General features: G+C 38.7%; 1 protein-coding gene across 1 annotated transcript in view; it reads left to right on the top strand.

Moving 5' to 3' along the window:
• Positions 1–2,203: 2,203 nt before the first annotated feature.
• The window catches only part of PIAS1 (protein inhibitor of activated STAT 1), a 125,793-nt gene continuing 110,452 nt past the window's right edge, over positions 2,204–17,544 (top strand). The window contains exon 1 of the mRNA XM_004451057.5: positions 2,204–2,285. Coding sequence (XP_004451114.1) covers positions 2,262–2,285 — 24 coding nt within the window. The 5' untranslated portion in view covers positions 2,204–2,261. The remainder of the gene's footprint in view (positions 2,286–17,544) is intronic.

The following is a 17,544-nucleotide window of genomic DNA, read 5'->3' on the forward strand; positions in this document are numbered from 1 at the left end:
ATTAATTATTCTGCCCCTTTGCTGATGACAGGGGAGGAGTTCTAGCTGTTTGCTGTTTTGGTTTGTTATCCCACCCATCAATCCCCTGGGAGTGCCCAATGATAAGGCCCCAGAGAATATCTGGGGTTTCTCCTGACTTCAGGAGGAAATCTTGTTCTGAATGTGAGTTCTCGCAAAGGTCTTCCAGTAGCCATCTTGGGGGTACTGAAGGCCATGTGTTCAATGGTGGTGGTTTTTCTGCCAGGTTCTAGATCAATCTCTTTATTCCCTTACTGGCCTGCCTCATCCCTTTGGCTGACTAATGAGATGAGCAGGGTTGTGGGGAATAGAATTAAAAGCTCTTTTTTATCGTAATGAGTTTGAGATGCCCATGAGACATGAGGTAGTGATAGTAAATGGATAGTTGGATTTGTAAATTTGGATTTTGGTGGAGTGGTCTGGGCTGGAGAGAAATTTGGAAGTCATCAGCATATAAATTTCTGAGATCTACTGGGGAGGGTATAATAGAGAAGAGGGCCAAGTACTGAGCCCTGGAGCACTTCCACTTTTAAAGGTTGAGTAGAAGAGAAGAAATAAGCAAAGGATATTGAAAAGGAGATCCTGAGAGAAGACAGAATAACTGGGACAATTGATGTCCAGGGAAGTTAAGAGGGAAAAATGCTTCAAGACAAAGGAAGTGAGTGTTAGCTGTTCGCAATTCTCCTGAGAGGCCAATTTAGATAAGAATTGGCTATTGACTTTGAAAACAGGTACATCATTAGTAATCTTGATAAGTGATCAAGATGAGGGAAGCCAAAGCTGCAGCAGGGTTGGGTGAGAAGAGAATTTCAAGGGAGGAAGTGGGAATGGACTCTTGAGACATCTCGTAAAATTTCTCTGAGAATTTAAGCAATGAAGAGAGTAGAGAAATAGGGCAGCTGCTGGAGGCGATTTTGGAGTTAAGGAAAGTTTATTTTAGATGAGAGGAATTTAATATGTTTACATGATGACAAGAGTATCCAATAGAAAGGGAAAAAAGTAGTGATGCTAGAGGAGGAAGTCATTCTAGTAATAAAATCCTTTGAAATGTGGAGGGAAAGGAATCCCTCCATCGGATGGAGGGACTGACTTCACAGGTGCAGGTACATTTCATTCATTGTAACCCAGACATTACTATGCAGATGAGTAGTTTTGATGAAAGATAAGATAAGGGAGTTCACCTGTGATAATTTGATTTTTCCCCTCTGATGTGAGAGGCAAAGTGGATTAACAAAACGGGTTGGGAAGGAGGTAGAGGGATTTTAAATAGAGGAAAATGTGTGAAATAATTATTTCATCAAGTCTCTAATTAAAATATCTCCTTATTTGGGAAAGCTTTTCTAGGATTAAGTACCTCTCTAACGCACACCGTTTCTCTCTCACTGTTCCATTTGTTCCTTTCTAGTACTCAAAACAATTTGTAATTTTATCTTTATTGGTTCACTTGTCTACTTCCCCATTAGACAGAGCTACGGAAGGGCCGGGACCTGGTTTTATTTAAATTTCCAATGAATATTTAGAGCTTGGCACAGGGACAGCACATAGTCACTAAAACATTTGCTGGAACAAAGTTAATGGACGTCTTCAGAATTTTATGTTAGGCCACCCTGTTTAAGTACTTGTTTGGACAAATCATTTTTCTTGTCTGAGTTTTCATTTTTGAACATGTACCTTGGGAATTATAACTTCCCCTACGCTATTTCACCGCGTTATCATGAAGAGGATCTGAACTAACAAACGTGGAACTGCTTCATCAAGCGCTTCTTAAGTGTAACGGATTATTTCTTAGCACATAGGGAGCATAGCAGATAGCAGGTGCTCAAAAAGACACGCTGATTGTGGGAGGGGGCATTGTTTCCTGCGACTGTAGGTATCGAGGCCTCGGAGAGGGGTTGCGCGGACCGCGGGGAAGCCGTGTTTAGGCCAGCATGCTCACGTCCTGGCCCCTCCTGGAGGCGCTAGCTGGGAGAGGGAGGGGGGCGGGAAGGCGGAGGGGGAATAACTGTCAAACCTCCCCGCTTGGCGCCATTATTTAAATGTTACGTGCCTGTCTTGCAGCTGTACGTGCCTGGGGCGGGGCTCCGAACGCCGGGAGTCGGGCGCAGGCCTGGGGCGGGCGGGGAAGGTGGAGGGGCGAGAGGGGGCGAGAGAGGGCGGGCGGGGGCGGGGCCAGGCCGGCGACAGGGGAGGGTTTAGCGGCGGCCCCCGGCGAGGTTCACTGCGCTTGCGCTGACAGACGCAAGATGGCGGACAGTGCGGAACTAAAGGTAAAGCGCAGCTCGAATTCACTTCTAATATTCGGCCGCGGAGACGGCGCTGCTGGTGCCGAAGGGGATGGGTCCGACTCTGGGGGGCCGCTCGGTCCTGACTCTACCCGGGCCTGGAGTTGCAAGAAGAGGCGGCGCGCTCGGTCCCTGCAGAGGGGGCTGGCAGCGGCGGGCCGCGGGCCCGGGTGCCTCGGGGGCGCTGACGGGTCGTCCCCGGCGTGTTATTGTTGTGGGCGCCTCTGGCGGGGGTGGCGGGGGAAGAGATAGGGGGCCAGGGGGTGTGCGCTGCGGCTGCCTCCTGGGGGGGCGTCCTCACCCCCGTCAGCCTCCCCGCCCCCCATGGGGAGCTGGGGCTGGGGGCAGGGTGTTCACGTAGGGGGATTGGGAAAGCTCCCCGCCGCTTCCTCTTCCTCCCTGGCAGTCCCGGGCTCCTGTCAGGCGCTCTCTTCAGACCCCCGGGAACTTGGCTCCGGCCGCCCCGCCCCTGCGTGGCTCCCTGACGCCCCCGCCGCGGACTCGGCTCTTTCGGCCGCCCGGCTGTCAGGAGGCACCCGGGGTGCCCGGCTAGTGGGAAGCGCGGTCCCGGGGTCGATAGAGTGGGGATGTGGGGGAGAAGCGCCAGTAAAGTTTAGTGAGCCCCGGGCCGGCGTCTGGGATTCGCCTGAGAGGTAGCAGGGGGAGTCTACCTGGGCGGGACGTTTCCCTCTGATTTCGGGCCACCGGGGAGAGAAACCCTCGCAAAGGGTGTGTGTTTGGAAGCAGTGTTGGGTGGTGGGTGGGATGCAGCTGCTTCTCTTCCTTCTCTTTCCTTGGCTGGTGTGCAGGGGGAGAGGAGCCTTTGGGGGTCTCTGCACACACCATGATGGCGATGCTATAGCTGATGGAGGTGAACGGTTCGTGTTTATGTCCCCCTGTTGCCTTTTGTTTGTGGGGACGTCTTGCTGGCCATGTTGATTTGAACGCAGTTCTCCCCCAGTCCTACTTCAACCCCCAATAAATAGAACGTTCTCTCGTTCTTCTCAACTGTACCGATTACTCACGCCTCGCGAAATTAGATGAAAGGATGCCCTCTTTCCCCGCTTTTTCTCCCACCAATTTTCTTTACCTGATGATGGCTTCTTTACCGAAGCAGATACAGATAAACCCTATACAGTTGGGGGAGGAGGGTGGGACCCTTATGATTGGATTGTGACAAATGGGACTCCGCTTGAATAATTTTGGTTTAGTAGCAAGCAGTTTTTAACTAACACGTATTATTTTGAGGCTCTCAACTCGATATTCCCTTCTCTGTGGCTTCCTGTGTGTAGACCAAGCAGCTGGTTATGTCCTGACCCGGAGAACTGACATCGCTGTCAGAGTGGAGATGGGGATATACGATTGTCAGTCTTTGGGGAGAATCTTCTTTATATATTAAAATTATTTTCAAACATTGCTGTGTTGCTGAGGTTTAATCTCTGCAGAATTGGTAAAAAGTTGTAAATGTTTGGAAATGAGTAGAAATGGTGAAAGCACATCACAGGATTTGTAATTAGTAACGCTAACATATGGGTGTATGATAGTGTTTTGTTTTTATTTTTGGAGTGATGAAAATGCATTAATATTGACTGAAGTGATGAATGCACAGCTTTGTGATTATACCAAATGCCATTGATTGTACACTTTGAATTATATGGTTTATGAACAAAAAATAGAGTTGGTTGGGGGAAAAATACACCAAGTGTAAGATATGGATTATAATTAGTAGGGATACTTTGAAGATGCTCTTTCATAATCTGTTACAAATGTTTCATAGCAATGCAAGATGTTGCTGGGGTGATGTATGGGAGCCCTGTATGATGTTATGCATGTTTGTTTTGTAAATTCACACCTTTTACTATATACACTTGTTTATATATAGTTCATGTATGAATGATATACTTCACATTGGTCTTAAAAAGAAAAAAAACCGCTCTTTTATAATGAAACGAGGACTTCTAGAATGCTTGGTTTGTTTCTGGAGAGTTTTTCTGTGGCATATCATTTTTCTCTATAACTTTGTGATGTTAGCATTCCAGGATTTGTGTATTAGAGTGTGTTGGCTTTGAATGTCTTTTTAAGTTTACTTCTGATTGTAAATTTAATTAACAAAGGGCAGATTTGGAATGGTTCATTTTTTCCATTTTCAAACTGTTTATTGAAATGAGAAAGCTCAAATTTTGAATATTTGGTGATAGTTAAAAGATTAAAAGTATACGACTTTAAGATAAATGTTTTCTATAGTTTTACTGTCTTAAAATGTAGTTAGTATGTTGCTGTGATCTGTCTTCTGATATTCATTTTGTTAGGGATCCTTTTGAATGAGAGCTAGTCCGTTCTGCTATACATGGACCACAGGATAAACCTGAAAAGCTTGTGCTGGCTATATCGTTACTCTTGATGCTGTCCAAAGAAACTGGTATGGAAAGCACATGCTGGGAGATTTCCTCCTTTGTTCTTTCTCATTTTAAGAAAGTACCTTTGGGGAGAGATCAGATCCCTGGTTGTCTTCTTGGGTAAAGTTTTTCCTACAAAAATGAGCCAGTATCAGATAGATGCTAAAATTTGGGGGTAATGTTATTTATCTAAAATTGGTTTTCTTTTCTTTTCTTTTTTTTTGCACTCTCCAGAAACGACTTGCATTTTCCAGAGAGTTGTTTTCTGCTTGTATATTCCTGTTGTATAATTTTTCAAATTATAATAACTGTTTTGACATAATGGCCTGTCATTGTGTATGCCTGATACTTTGAAGAGCTGTGATAAATTTCTTAGCTGCTAATAATTGCTGTGTAAAAAATTTTGTTAATACTTGATGGTGGTTAGATTTGCTCTTTTATTTTGAGGGAGTGGAGGTGGGTGTAATCTCAGGCCTGCTTCCATAAAGTCTTTTGAGGTTGTGTATATTTAATGTTTCTGTGCAGGGAACTTTGGAAGGTACTCCTTTTGGAAGTATTTTCTGAGGTTGTTTTTTTTTTTTTTTTTGCTTTGATTTTGGAGGTACATAGCATGTATTTCTAATAATGTCAGAAAAATTAGAGTAAGAATTTGAAAAAAAAAAAAAGTTTTCCGAAGTTTAAGGTGAAAACAGTACTTCCAGTGGATTTCCAACTGTGAGGCTTTGCCTTAATCTTGACTTTTTCCTTGTTTTAGTTCACAACCCATGCTTCATTTTCCTGTGGATTGTTTTCATAGTTATGTTCCTCAAGGTCCATTTTTAGTGAGTCCTTTTAAATGTATAATGGGTAAAACGGATGTATTTGCATCGCCTTTAGGAATAATGCAAGCTCCAACAGTTCAAGGTATTGCCAACCAATAAAATTTAAATTGAATCATACATATCAAAATGAGTTCTCTGTGCACGTTTATGAAAGGTTTAATTTTTCATTAGGGGATACCCATAAATGACATTTGTAAGAGTGTGGAGGGTGACTATTTTTATTATCTTTAGGAACTTATTAAAAGCTGGAGGACGTGATGGCCAGATGATCTTGGTAGTTAATAATCTGAAAGCTTCATGTGGCTCCTCTTAAAGTACTCTTTTTTTAAAAAAAAATTACAAATGTTTTTTGCATTAAAACTCAAACCAAGTTATATAGCCACTTTAACTCATAGGAAGGAAGAAGTTCGTCATTTTAGTCGAGAAGAATAGTGGAATTCAATGGGGAGAAAAGCAATGCTTTTAAAAGTATTTGTAAGAGTATCAGTAAATTCTTTTGCCATCTTGCCTCTTTATTTTCAAGAAATAGCCACTTAATTTTGATCTTTGTGGTGTAATTTGTCTGCTTTTATTTCAGATAGAAGCAAGTAAGTCTGACTATTTTTTTCATGGATTTAATTGAATGTCCATAACTTGGCTTTGTCAAGTGCCACGTTTAGATGACCTTTGTTTACGTCACTATCGTAACGAATAGTATTTAGAAACAATTTCTGAAACACTTTACTTTTTAAGTATTTCGTATAATTGCTTTGAAATACTGCCACCTTCTCCCACCCCCTCCCCCCTGCCCCCCATTTCTCCTGGGTGACTGTATTGTTTTTCTCTTCAAAGAGTCTCTTATAATCCCTGTTGATTGTGCAGTACTGCTTAGTGGTGAGTCCTTAGTTGATTAACCTTGGATTTCTCCTGTTGAACTCCATCAACATGCTGCTCCAGGGTTCTTGCTGAGGCTTTTGAATTCAGTGTAATTGTACCCTTTCTTGCTGGAAACTTTGGATAAGAAAATAAATGGCTCATAGTTTTAGTGGGATCTGTGAAGTATCTAAGTCCCAGAAAAATTGGGTGTTTTTGATGAGATGTAGTCTTTAAAAACAAGTACAACAAAAAACCTTGTTCATTACTTCATAAAATTGATTGTAGTGTTTTCTGCAGACTCTGACATTAGGCTCCTGTTTTTTGTTTTTTTCCCCCAAAATGTTTGGATAATAGTATCTTATTTATGTAGTACTTTGAAGTTAATATTCGTTATCTCATATGATCTTTCCAGCAGTTTTTTGAGGTAAGAAAGGCAGGTGATAACTCCTTTTTGTAGCTAAAGTGAGCCCCAAAAGGGTAAATGACAGCCCAAGGTCATATGGATAAATGCGGTAGGGACTTGTGCTTAACTAAGTCTTGTGATTTCAAAACCCTGTACTGCAGGCTGCCTTAAAGGTTCCATGGCAGTCCGCTGCTCTCTCTAGGGTGCCTGGCTCACAAAGAATTCTAGTTATGTTGTTGCTAATACTTTCCCTCTTGCTCTATGCCAGGGTATTTTTGGATATTCCTTGAGCTTTTTGCAAGGAGGATTTTGGAGTTTGTTAGTTGGAGTCATAACCATTAATTCATTTTGTTTGAGAGAAAATTTCAGAAAATACTGAAAAGTAAACAGAAAAAGAAACAGCACCTGTAATCCCAGCACCCGGAAGTATCAAAATTAACATCTAGATGTGTTTTCATTTAGACTTTCTCTCTGAGCATATGTGTAGTGTATTTGTCACAAAAAGAGATCACACTATGCATTTTTTTGTAATCTTCTATTTTCGTGGCTAATCTTTCCAGGTCAGTAAATATAGGTCTATATTATCATTTTAAATGCTACCTTTTATTTTATTCTGTTAGGCCCTATGATTGGTCAGTTAGGTTATTTCTACTTTTTGCTATTTTAAACAGTGCCTTGACAAATATCCTTGGATAAAAGCTTGCACATGTTTTATTTCAATTAAGTAAGTTGATATGACAGCTTTTTTCTTGATTTAGGGAGCACATCAAATGGTATTTTGATTAGATGAAGTGCTGTGACTGAAATAAGTTAGTATTCTTAATTTGTTCATTGACTACACTTTTGTTTCTGTTTGTGTAAATGTGTCACATAAGATTATTAAATATGGGAAACGGACTTTGGCCCAGTGGTTAGGGCGTCCGTCTACCATATGGGAGGTCCGCGGTTCAAACCCCGGGCCTCCTTGACCGGTGTGGAGCTGGCCATGCGCAGTGCTGATGTGCGCAAGGAGTGCCGTGCCACGCAAGGGTGTCCCCCGCGTGGGGGAGCCCCACGCGCAAGGAGTGCGCCCGTGAGGAAAAGCCGCCCAGCGTGAAAAGAAAGAGCAGCCTGCCCAGGAATGGCGCCGCCCACACTTCCCGTGCGGCTGACGACAACAGAAGCGGACAAAGAAACAAGACGCAGCAAATAGACACCAAGAACAGACAACCAGGGGAAGGGGGGAAATTAAATAAATAAATAAATCTTTAAAAAAAAAAAAAAGATTATTAAATATGGCAGACATAGATTTTATAAAACATAAGCAAACATTGCTTCTGAATCAAAACATTTGATAAAATATGAAATGGATTATGAAATATGTAATTTATTTCAAGTATTTTTGGAGATTATGTCATCAGATATTGCAAGTTTATGTGCCATATTTAGATGTGCATCAGTTTTTAACTGGCATTAAAAAAACTGTACTGAGAATTAATATTGACAAAGTAGAATTGAGACTTCCTTGTATTTTTAACATCAAAGCAAAATATTGATATAGTATAAGATTGGTAGGTAGCATTATTTCAAGGAGCTGGTTATAGAAAGGAAGCTATAGGCAATAAAATATTTTTCATTTTTAAGAACCTTTATGGGTTAAACCAATTAATAGCTAATATGTGAATTAAGAGTAATAGCTATTTGTGCAACATTTGAAAAGTATTGCACTATAGAAGGAGCAATTTTTTTTTTATTTTTTTAATTCATTAAAAAAATATTACATTCAAAAAATATGAGGTCCCCATTCACCCCCACCGCCCCCACCCCACCACTCCCCCCACAGCAACACTCTCCCCCATCATCATGACACATCCATTGCATTTGGTGTGTACATCTCTGGGCATTGCTGCCCCTCATGGTCAGTGGTCCACATCATAGCCCACACTCTCTCATGTTCCATCCAGTGGGCCATGGGAGGATCTATGATGTCCGGTAATTGTTCCTGCTGCAGAAGGAGCAATTATTGAAATTAAGGACGGGAAATTGATCATACTCTAAGTTTGAACTTAGAATTTAGTTTTCACTTAAATCTGCATTCATGTAATAAATTTTATCATTATAATTTTTTGAAATAGGCAAGAGAAATTTTAAAGTACCTAGTTGTCCTTTCCCATCAATTTCAGAAGTAGTACTAATTGCTGTGTGTTTTTTGCTACAGTTTGTTATTATGCTTCCGCTTCCATGTTAAAAATTGTGAAACTTACATTGTTTTTTATTTCCTTTACTCTGGTTTTAGTGGTGTCACAGGAAAAGATAATTCCCCAGAACCCTCCTCTCCTCAGAATTTTCTGGTAACCCTTCATTCTTTGCCATGAACTTCTAAAATTCATAAAAATGAAGAAACCACCTTTTTACCATTTTTTTTCCTCAGATCAGGCAAACAAAACAAACATAAACCCTTTGAACATTAACTAGTAACTTTGAAATAGCAATAATTCTCACAAGACTGTTGAAAATGTTCCTGTTTTTTGAAACTACATCTCTTTCTTACCTTTCTCACTGTTCTCTGCTTTCAGTTTCTCCCTTTTGGTTTCCAAGTTAATTTTCCCCAAACACTTCTCTCATCCTGCCACCTCTGATGACAAAAACTTTCAATGGCTTTCCATTGGAAACAGGAGAAAGTCTTAGCTCTCAATCTGTTATTCAAGATTTTCTATAGTCTGACCCCTGTCTACTTTGGGTGTGTTTTGTCTCCTCAATGGTATAACCATAGACTAGAGCTGTTAGTTGGCTTCTTTTTGACGGCTAGTGTTCTGCTTTGAACACCCACTCACTCCTATCCCTGTGCTGTGAACACAGTAGGTGCTTAGTATATATATTTGTCAAATGAGCAAATTGTATTTAAGATTTGTCCTTTAGGTAGGGGGTTGATGCTCATGTCTGTATGTCTAAATTGGAGATGTTCTGAGATAGGGTTATAAAGTCACCCTTAGGCTTTTTTCCACGGCTGCTGCTTAGATTAATTTGCTAATTTATGAAAACCTATTTTAGGTTTGTCTTTTACATTTAAGTTAAATAGATAGTAAATACATTTCTCTTTGTAGTGATGTAGGAATAAATAAAGTAAAATTGAGACTTTGTAATGATGTAGGAATAAATAGAGTAAAATTGAGAGAGAGGCCCTCATCATTTTCATTCCTCCATTAGGGGAGGCCACCTTTATATGTATCCCTTTTTTTTTTTTTAAGATTTATTTGTTTTTCTCCTCCTCTGCCCTGCTGTTTTTGCTGCCTATGTCCATTCGCTGTGTGATCTTCTGTATCTCTTTCTCTTTTTGTCTTCTCTTCTCATCTTTCTCCTCTAGGACTCACCGGGATTTGATCTTGGGGACCTCTGATATGGAGAGAGGTTCTCTGTCAATTACGCCACCTCAGGTTCCTGGTCTCTGCTGTGCTTCATCTTGACTCTCCCTTTCATCTCTTTTGTTGCGTCGTCATCTTGCTGTGTGACCCACTTGCACAGGCATTGGCTTGCCACACGGGCACTCAGCTCACTGCACGGCACTGACTTGCCATGTGTGCACTCACGTGGGCACTCAGCTTGCTGTGCATGCACCCACATGGTCACATGGCTTGCCATGCAGGCACTTGGCTCACCACGTGGGCACTTGGCCTGCGGCACTGGTTTCCCGTGCAGGCATGCTTTCTCTTCTTTTTTTTTCACTGGGAGGCCCCAAGGATTGAACCCGGGTCCTTCCATATGGTAGGCTGAGGCCTTATCACTTGAGCCACATCGGCTTCCCTTCTTTTTTTTTTTTTTTTAAAGCAATGGTTTCATTGAACTATAATTAATTATTTATTTATTTTTAATTTAAAAATTTTTCTCTATTCTTTTTATTCTTTCATTCATTTCCACATTGGACTATAACTTACATGCCATACAATTCACCCATTTAATGTGCACAACTGAATTTATTTTTCAGTATATGTACAGAGATGTGCAGCCATCACCATTAACAATTTTGGAACATTTTCTTAAAAAAAAAATCATATTCTTCAGCTATTATTCCCTAGTCTCCCCAATTCCTGCCTAATACCCCTAGCCCTAGGCAACCACTAATCTACTTTCTGTCTCTATAACTTTGCCTATTTGGGGTATTTTTAATATATGGAATCATATTATATGTGGTCTTTTTGTGTGTGTATGGTACCAGGAGTTGAACCCTCACCTTGGATGTGAGAAACTGGTGCTCAGCCACTGAGCCACATCGCATTCCCCCCGCCACTGTGAGTTAATTTTTTGATTTGTTTGCTTGTTTGTATTGTTTTTGTTTTTAGAAGGTACTTGGGATTGAACCTGTGACCTTGTATGTGGGAAGCAGGTGCTCAAGCACTTGAGAGCTGCACCTGCTCCGCAAGTGGTCTTTTTTGACTTCTATTCATTTTTCTCTGCATGTGCATTTAGATATGTATACATAGTATTTGTATTTTATGGTATGTATTTGTATCTACGTCTAGAACAAAATTAGGCACATAGAAGGAACAAATATTTGTTAAATGATTGTTCATGTTCATAAATATCTTTTCTAAAAACAATAGGATCACACTATACTATATATAATACTCTGTGACTTTTGTCATGCAATCTATAGAGCTTTTCATTCATGTCCAAGAATGAGATTGTTTCATTCTTTTTAGCAGTGCACAATATTTCATATGTATAGCTTTTAGAGGCTTACCTCTTGAATTTGTTAATGTATATGGCTAAAAGTTCTTAACTTGTTTTGATGGTTATGTTACACTATTTTTTAAAAATAGTGACCACATTTAATGTATCTTCACAGCATTAATATTGGAGTGTCACTTAAAAATAGGAATGAAAAACATAAAAGATTATGGTTGTTTGGTTTGAGGAGATGTGGAATGCAGGCTCTTCATAGGATTCTGGAAGTATACAGCCAAGGCAGTTCATTTTGTATTTGGGCTTTTAAATGTGAACAAGCCTGTTTTTAGCTTGTGGCATAGTGCTTAAAATAGAATTTAGCATGCTATCTTGTGCTTTATGATGAATTTTAAGATTTTTTCTTGCAGTCATGCAGATCTAATCTTAAAGATCTGAAAGATTTTAGGGTATTTTTCTCATATGTTAAAATCATCATTTTGGTCTATGGGCTTCTGAAAGTTACCTGAGAAAGGAAATGTAGAGGCAGCTAGCTTAAAATCTGATTTATGGTAGATATTTGGTAGTTGTTTGTTGTTTATTCAAGAAGTATCTATCATGTTCTGTCATTCATTATATGTTTGAGTGCCTGCTATGTGTGAGGTACCATGCTACCATGGTTTTAGTATATATGTGTATTTATTAAAACACTTGTAATGATGGAATATTTACTAAAAAATTGTCTTTCAGCCATACTAGTAATATATTAACTATTACAGTGGCTCTCAAAGTGTATTCCCCAGAATTTTCTGTGGGATCCTCCATGTCAAAACTATTATTGTGATTTTGCTAAGGTGTTATTTGCTCTATTGACATTTGCACAAGCAATGGTGGGTTAAGCTCTTGGTAATGTAGCACAAATATAAGGTAGTAGCACTAAATTGTACTAGTATTGTTGTATTCTTCATTTCCATGCATTTAGAATTTAAAATAAATGCCAGGGAAGTGGACTTGGCCCAATGGATAGGGCGTCCACCTGCCACATGGGAGGTCTGTGGTTCAAACCCGGGGCCTCCTGACCCATGTGGAGCTGGCCCATGTGCAGTGCTGATGCATGCAAGGAGTGCCGTGTCACACAGAGGTGTCCCCCATGTAAGGGAGCCCCACACGCAAGGAGTGCGCCCCATAAAGAGAGCTGCCAGCGTACAGAAACAGTGACGCACACACGGAGAACTGACACAACAAGATAACGCAACCGCTGCTGACAAGAATACAAGCTGACACAGAAGAACACACAGCGAACAGACACAGAGAGCAGACAACTGAGCAGGCAGAAGGGGAGAAAAATAAGTAAATCTTAAAAAAAATAAAATAAATGCCGTTATATTATATGTCCTGGATAAAGCAGTTAGACTTATTAATTTCATTACATCTTGATCTTTGAGTACATTAAAAACAACAAAAACCACCCTGTGTGAAAATATGGAAAGTACCCATAAAGCACTTCTACTGAATACCACATGGTTTTTTTCATGGAATATAATTTTTTCTCAAAAGATGACTGACAGAGTGTGATTATACAGGCTTGGATATTTGGCAGGCATTTATTGAAAAATAAACAGTGGGGGTTATATGGGGACACTGTATTTTCTCATGGTTTTTCTGTAAACCTATAACTTTTGGATTGAACTGGGACCTTGTATATGGGAAGCAGGTGCTGAACCACTTGAACTACATCCATTCCCCATCTACAACTGTTCTAATGAAAAACTAAAGTGAGCCTATCATTTCAAGGAAAACAACTGACAACATTTTTTTGCTGATGATAAAATTCTACCTTTTTAAGCAAAAATAGAAGTTTGGAAGACTCTGTGATCTTGCCACTGTGATCTTGACAGCTTCCCAATACTTGACTTTTTTGGTAAGATCAGCAGCTATATTAATGAATGTGATATGGAAATTGTATAGTGAAATGTGACAACATTTGGCAGATCTGCATAACTCAGTGAATCAATATTTTCCAGATAATCAATGCATGATGCTATAAAATCAGGCATGCATAAAAAGACCCATTTGAAGCAAAGGATGAACCAATTGATTTCGGTGTATCAGAGTAGGAAAAGTTCATTGATATTGTTTCAGATTCCATATTGAAACAGCTTTTAAGAAATTGCCACTTGTTAGTTTTGGTGAAGTATCAAAGAATATTATACCAATAGTTATCTGAAAGGCTATTAAAATATTCCTTTTTCCAACTCCGTATCTGTATGAGGCTGGATTTTCTTCATATACTTCAACTACAACAACTTAATGTACAGATGGAATGCAGAAGTAAATGTGAAAACCAAGCTGTCTTAAGCTAGATATTACAATAAATCTTTGAACAATTTCTCAGTTTTAATTTTGAATACAGTAAATCTCGATACTTAACATATACAAAAGTTTTTTTGGGTCCTCCATTTCAAGAGTATAAAAGAATCCTGAGTGCAAAAATTTTGAGAACCAATGAACATTCTTGTTATATTTAGATTTACACACTACAAAAGTCTGTGGTTTAAAAATGAGGATATCTCCACCTTCTCACGATATTTTTATAATTTAAAAGAAAAAATTGTTTATAGATGTAGTGATCCATTTATAAGGCACATTTGCTAATCAGAAACTCCTTAATTATGCCCAGTTACTAACAGTGTGGGAGATGAATTTTATGGCTTTTTATTTCCTCAGGGTTATGTCTCAACCCTTCGTTTCTTTTTGTGTGTGTGTGTGTGGTAGGGGATGGGAGTAGTGTGGACAAATGGAAAAGTCCTGATTTTAGCCAATAAATTTCCTCTCCATTAGAGCTTAATTCTTGTCAAATATCTATGATTGATTTGCATTCAGCCTACCTTTTTTCTCTCCCTCTATGGGATAAAAGTAAAACAGGGCCTAAAGATTATATAAAGACAGAGAATGTTTTTAAATTTCTTTTTACCATTCTTTAGATCTCTGATTAAAAAACTCTAGCATCTGTATTTCTAAATCTTTATTCCCCAGGATTTGAAGGCAAGGTTAGAAAAGGGAAGATTTTTGTAGCAAAAGTTATTTTAATATATGATTTCAAAGTAAAGTAGCATCTTAAAGGTGAAAGAGGGAGCGGACTTTGCCCAGTGGTAGGGCGTCTGTCTACCACATGGGAGGTCCGTGGTTCAAACCCCGGGCTTCCTCAACCTGTGTGAAACTGGCCCACCCGCAGTGCTGATGCCTCGCAAGGAGTGTGCCCCATAAGGAGAGCCACCCAGTGCGAAAGAAAGTGCAGCCTGCCCAGGAATGGTGCCTCACACAGGGAGAGCTGACACAACAAGATGATGCAACAAAAAGAAACACAGATTCCCGAGCTTCTGACAACAACAGAAGCAGACAAAGAAGAATACAGACAAAGAACACGCAGCAAATTAACACAGAGAACAGACAACTGGGGTAGGGGGGGAAGGGGAGAGAAAGAAAAATAAATAAATAAATCTTAAAAAAAAAGACCCTGGAGATTCATTATCAATGATATTCTTTTCTGAGTTTCTTGGGAAAAAAAAAAGGTGAATGGTGTTTTAAAAAATTATAGTGTTCTCCATCTAATTTAATCATAATTAAGGAAAGAGCATGAATTTTAGAATTGCCATTAGCCTTCACTCCTGAACTTTGAGAGTACTCCTTGGAATAGACTAATGGAAAGGGTGAACAATTAAAATGAATAACTTTTAATTCCAGACTATTTTCAAAAGTTACTTCTTGGTATATGTTGTAACTGTTTAAAAAAGTTTTTCCAAGTGACAACCCTGTTGTGCCCAATGGGAGGACTCATTTGCAGTTAGCAGCAAAGTTTGAATATAAACACTGAATGCCCTAAATATAGTTTTATATTGAAAAGTTTGTTTTCTGTTGAGTAAGTTAAACTTTTGCTATTTATAGCTTGGTTGATAATTGTTTAGTACATATTTTCTTACAGATTAACACTTCCTAATCAACTGAATTATCATTTTCTGGAATCTGTTGATCTTAACAAACTGTAGTATTGAGTGTGCAGGGTAAGGCTGAACATTTTGTTTTGCAGACAGATTTCAGTTTTACTTGTAGCTTTAGTAAAAATGGCCCATTTTGTTGTTCAGGTATCTTTTTTTTTTTTTTTTTCTTAACTGCATAATCCAGTCTGAGGAGATGGTGTCTGAGGGTGATATAGTTTGTATATATATTGGGAGTGGGGAGTGAGGATGTTGTGAATGCTGTTAGAATTTAACAGGTTTGTCCTCCGTTGACAATTATTCCACAAGTAAAGCTAATTGAGAGAAAAAAAATAATGTAGGTGTGATGAAGTTCCAATGGTTAAATTCCAGCTGTTATTAATTAGCTATGAGATTAGGATGTAAGTAATACCATATGACTCATTTGCTTTTTTTCATTTTATTTAAAATTACTTGATCCTTTAATATTGTACCTTTATAGTCCTAAGTAGCTTGCTTAAAAACAGGGTATTGACGAGAACTTGTTTTACTTTTCATATACACTCATTTATTTATTCAGTAAATGCTTGAGTGCATACTATATGCAAGGTACCATGCTTCGGCATCAGTATGCAGAGGTGATTAAAACATAGTTCCTGATGAAAAGGAGAGCAGTCTAGTAGATAAGATGGACATATACCATCCTGATTACAATTATCTTATGACCAATAGTAGAGCCTGTATTTTTTATTTAACTGAATCTCTGTATTGCTGAGTTATATTTAAGGATTTAAGAAAATTAACTGTTTCTCCCCCACTTTTACATATGAGTGATTTAGGTCTGATAAAAAAAGAGTTACCCAAATCTTCTTATTCTTTTGAAAGAATTATGTGAAGCCTTTAGTTCTGAGGTTCCTGTGTCTTCCCCTTTATCATCCTACCTCCATGGTTTTTAAAAAAGTATCATTCATTTTTAGGGTAGCTATTTTGTCTCGTTAAAGTAAGTAAAATCTATTAGGAACTGAAGAAGTTTAAATAAAGGTAGTTTTGAACTTAATGATCTTATTCAAAGTTGACTGTTAAATATTTGTCAAATCTTAGCTTTTCAGAAAATTTTCTTTAAAGGCTAGTTTTCTCTCTTGAATGAAACTCTAAAAAGTTTTAAGCATGGTATAATTTTGAGTAGTTAGAACATTTTCTCTTCTTTACTCTTGTCTTTTAATATAAGCTAAAGAAGATTTCCATATCGTACAAAGCACCATTTTAATTCTTGTACCTTTATATAGTACCTCTCTGAAAGATTTTAGGGTCTTTTCTTTATTCCTCATGTGTTCAGATTTCATGATGAAGTGACTTGTTGTGGTTGTTCATTCATTATGCCGAGATGTCAGTCTGAAGATGCTGAATGGCTTTTATTTCTAGGAAGTTTGTTTTCTTTTATTAATCGTTCAATAATTTTCTTCCTTTCATTTTCTCTTTTTTCTCTTGTAGGGGGCCTGGCCCTCTGCCTTGCCTTTCCTCTTCTACCCCCCCTCTTTTTTTTTTTTTCCAATTCTGTTCTCTATCTCTGTCTTTTCAGCTTCTTTTGAGATTTTCCTGACTTCCAAGTTTTCTAATAGAGTTTTAGTTTCTGCTATCATAGTTTAAATTTCCAATAGTTCTTTTTTATTGTCTTCTTTTTTTAAATATAACATATTCTTTTTCATGCATGTAGTCTTCATTCGTGTAAAGTATCTTTTTCCCTCATTATTTCTATTTACTGATTTTTCTCTTATTTTATATTTTTATGTGTTTTGGTCTTTATCTTTTATTGGGAGCCTTTCTCCAAATTATTGGTGATTTTTTATTGTAAGATGATTGAGAAGTGAGCCTGTGCCTGCCCTCTGTCTTCCTTGGGATCTTCTAAGAATGAAAAGGTCTTGCACTGTCTTTCTTTCCAGAGGGGAGTTCTCCAGTCTTCTGCTGAGGATGCTTACTTGGTTTTTCTTATTTGTGGGAAAGTAATATGTGTAATTTCTAATAGGTTTGCACTACCAGTATGGTTCATAATACTTAAGACAGAGGTCAGATTGTGATTATTCATATTTATTGATAATGAACAAGACCATAGACAGAGCATATTGTTTGATAGAGAATAGACAAGTCAACGGCATTTCT

Source organism: Dasypus novemcinctus, chromosome 3 (assembly GCF_030445035.2).
Source record: "Dasypus novemcinctus isolate mDasNov1 chromosome 3, mDasNov1.1.hap2, whole genome shotgun sequence".
Taxonomy (NCBI): domain Eukaryota; kingdom Metazoa; phylum Chordata; class Mammalia; order Cingulata; family Dasypodidae; genus Dasypus; species Dasypus novemcinctus.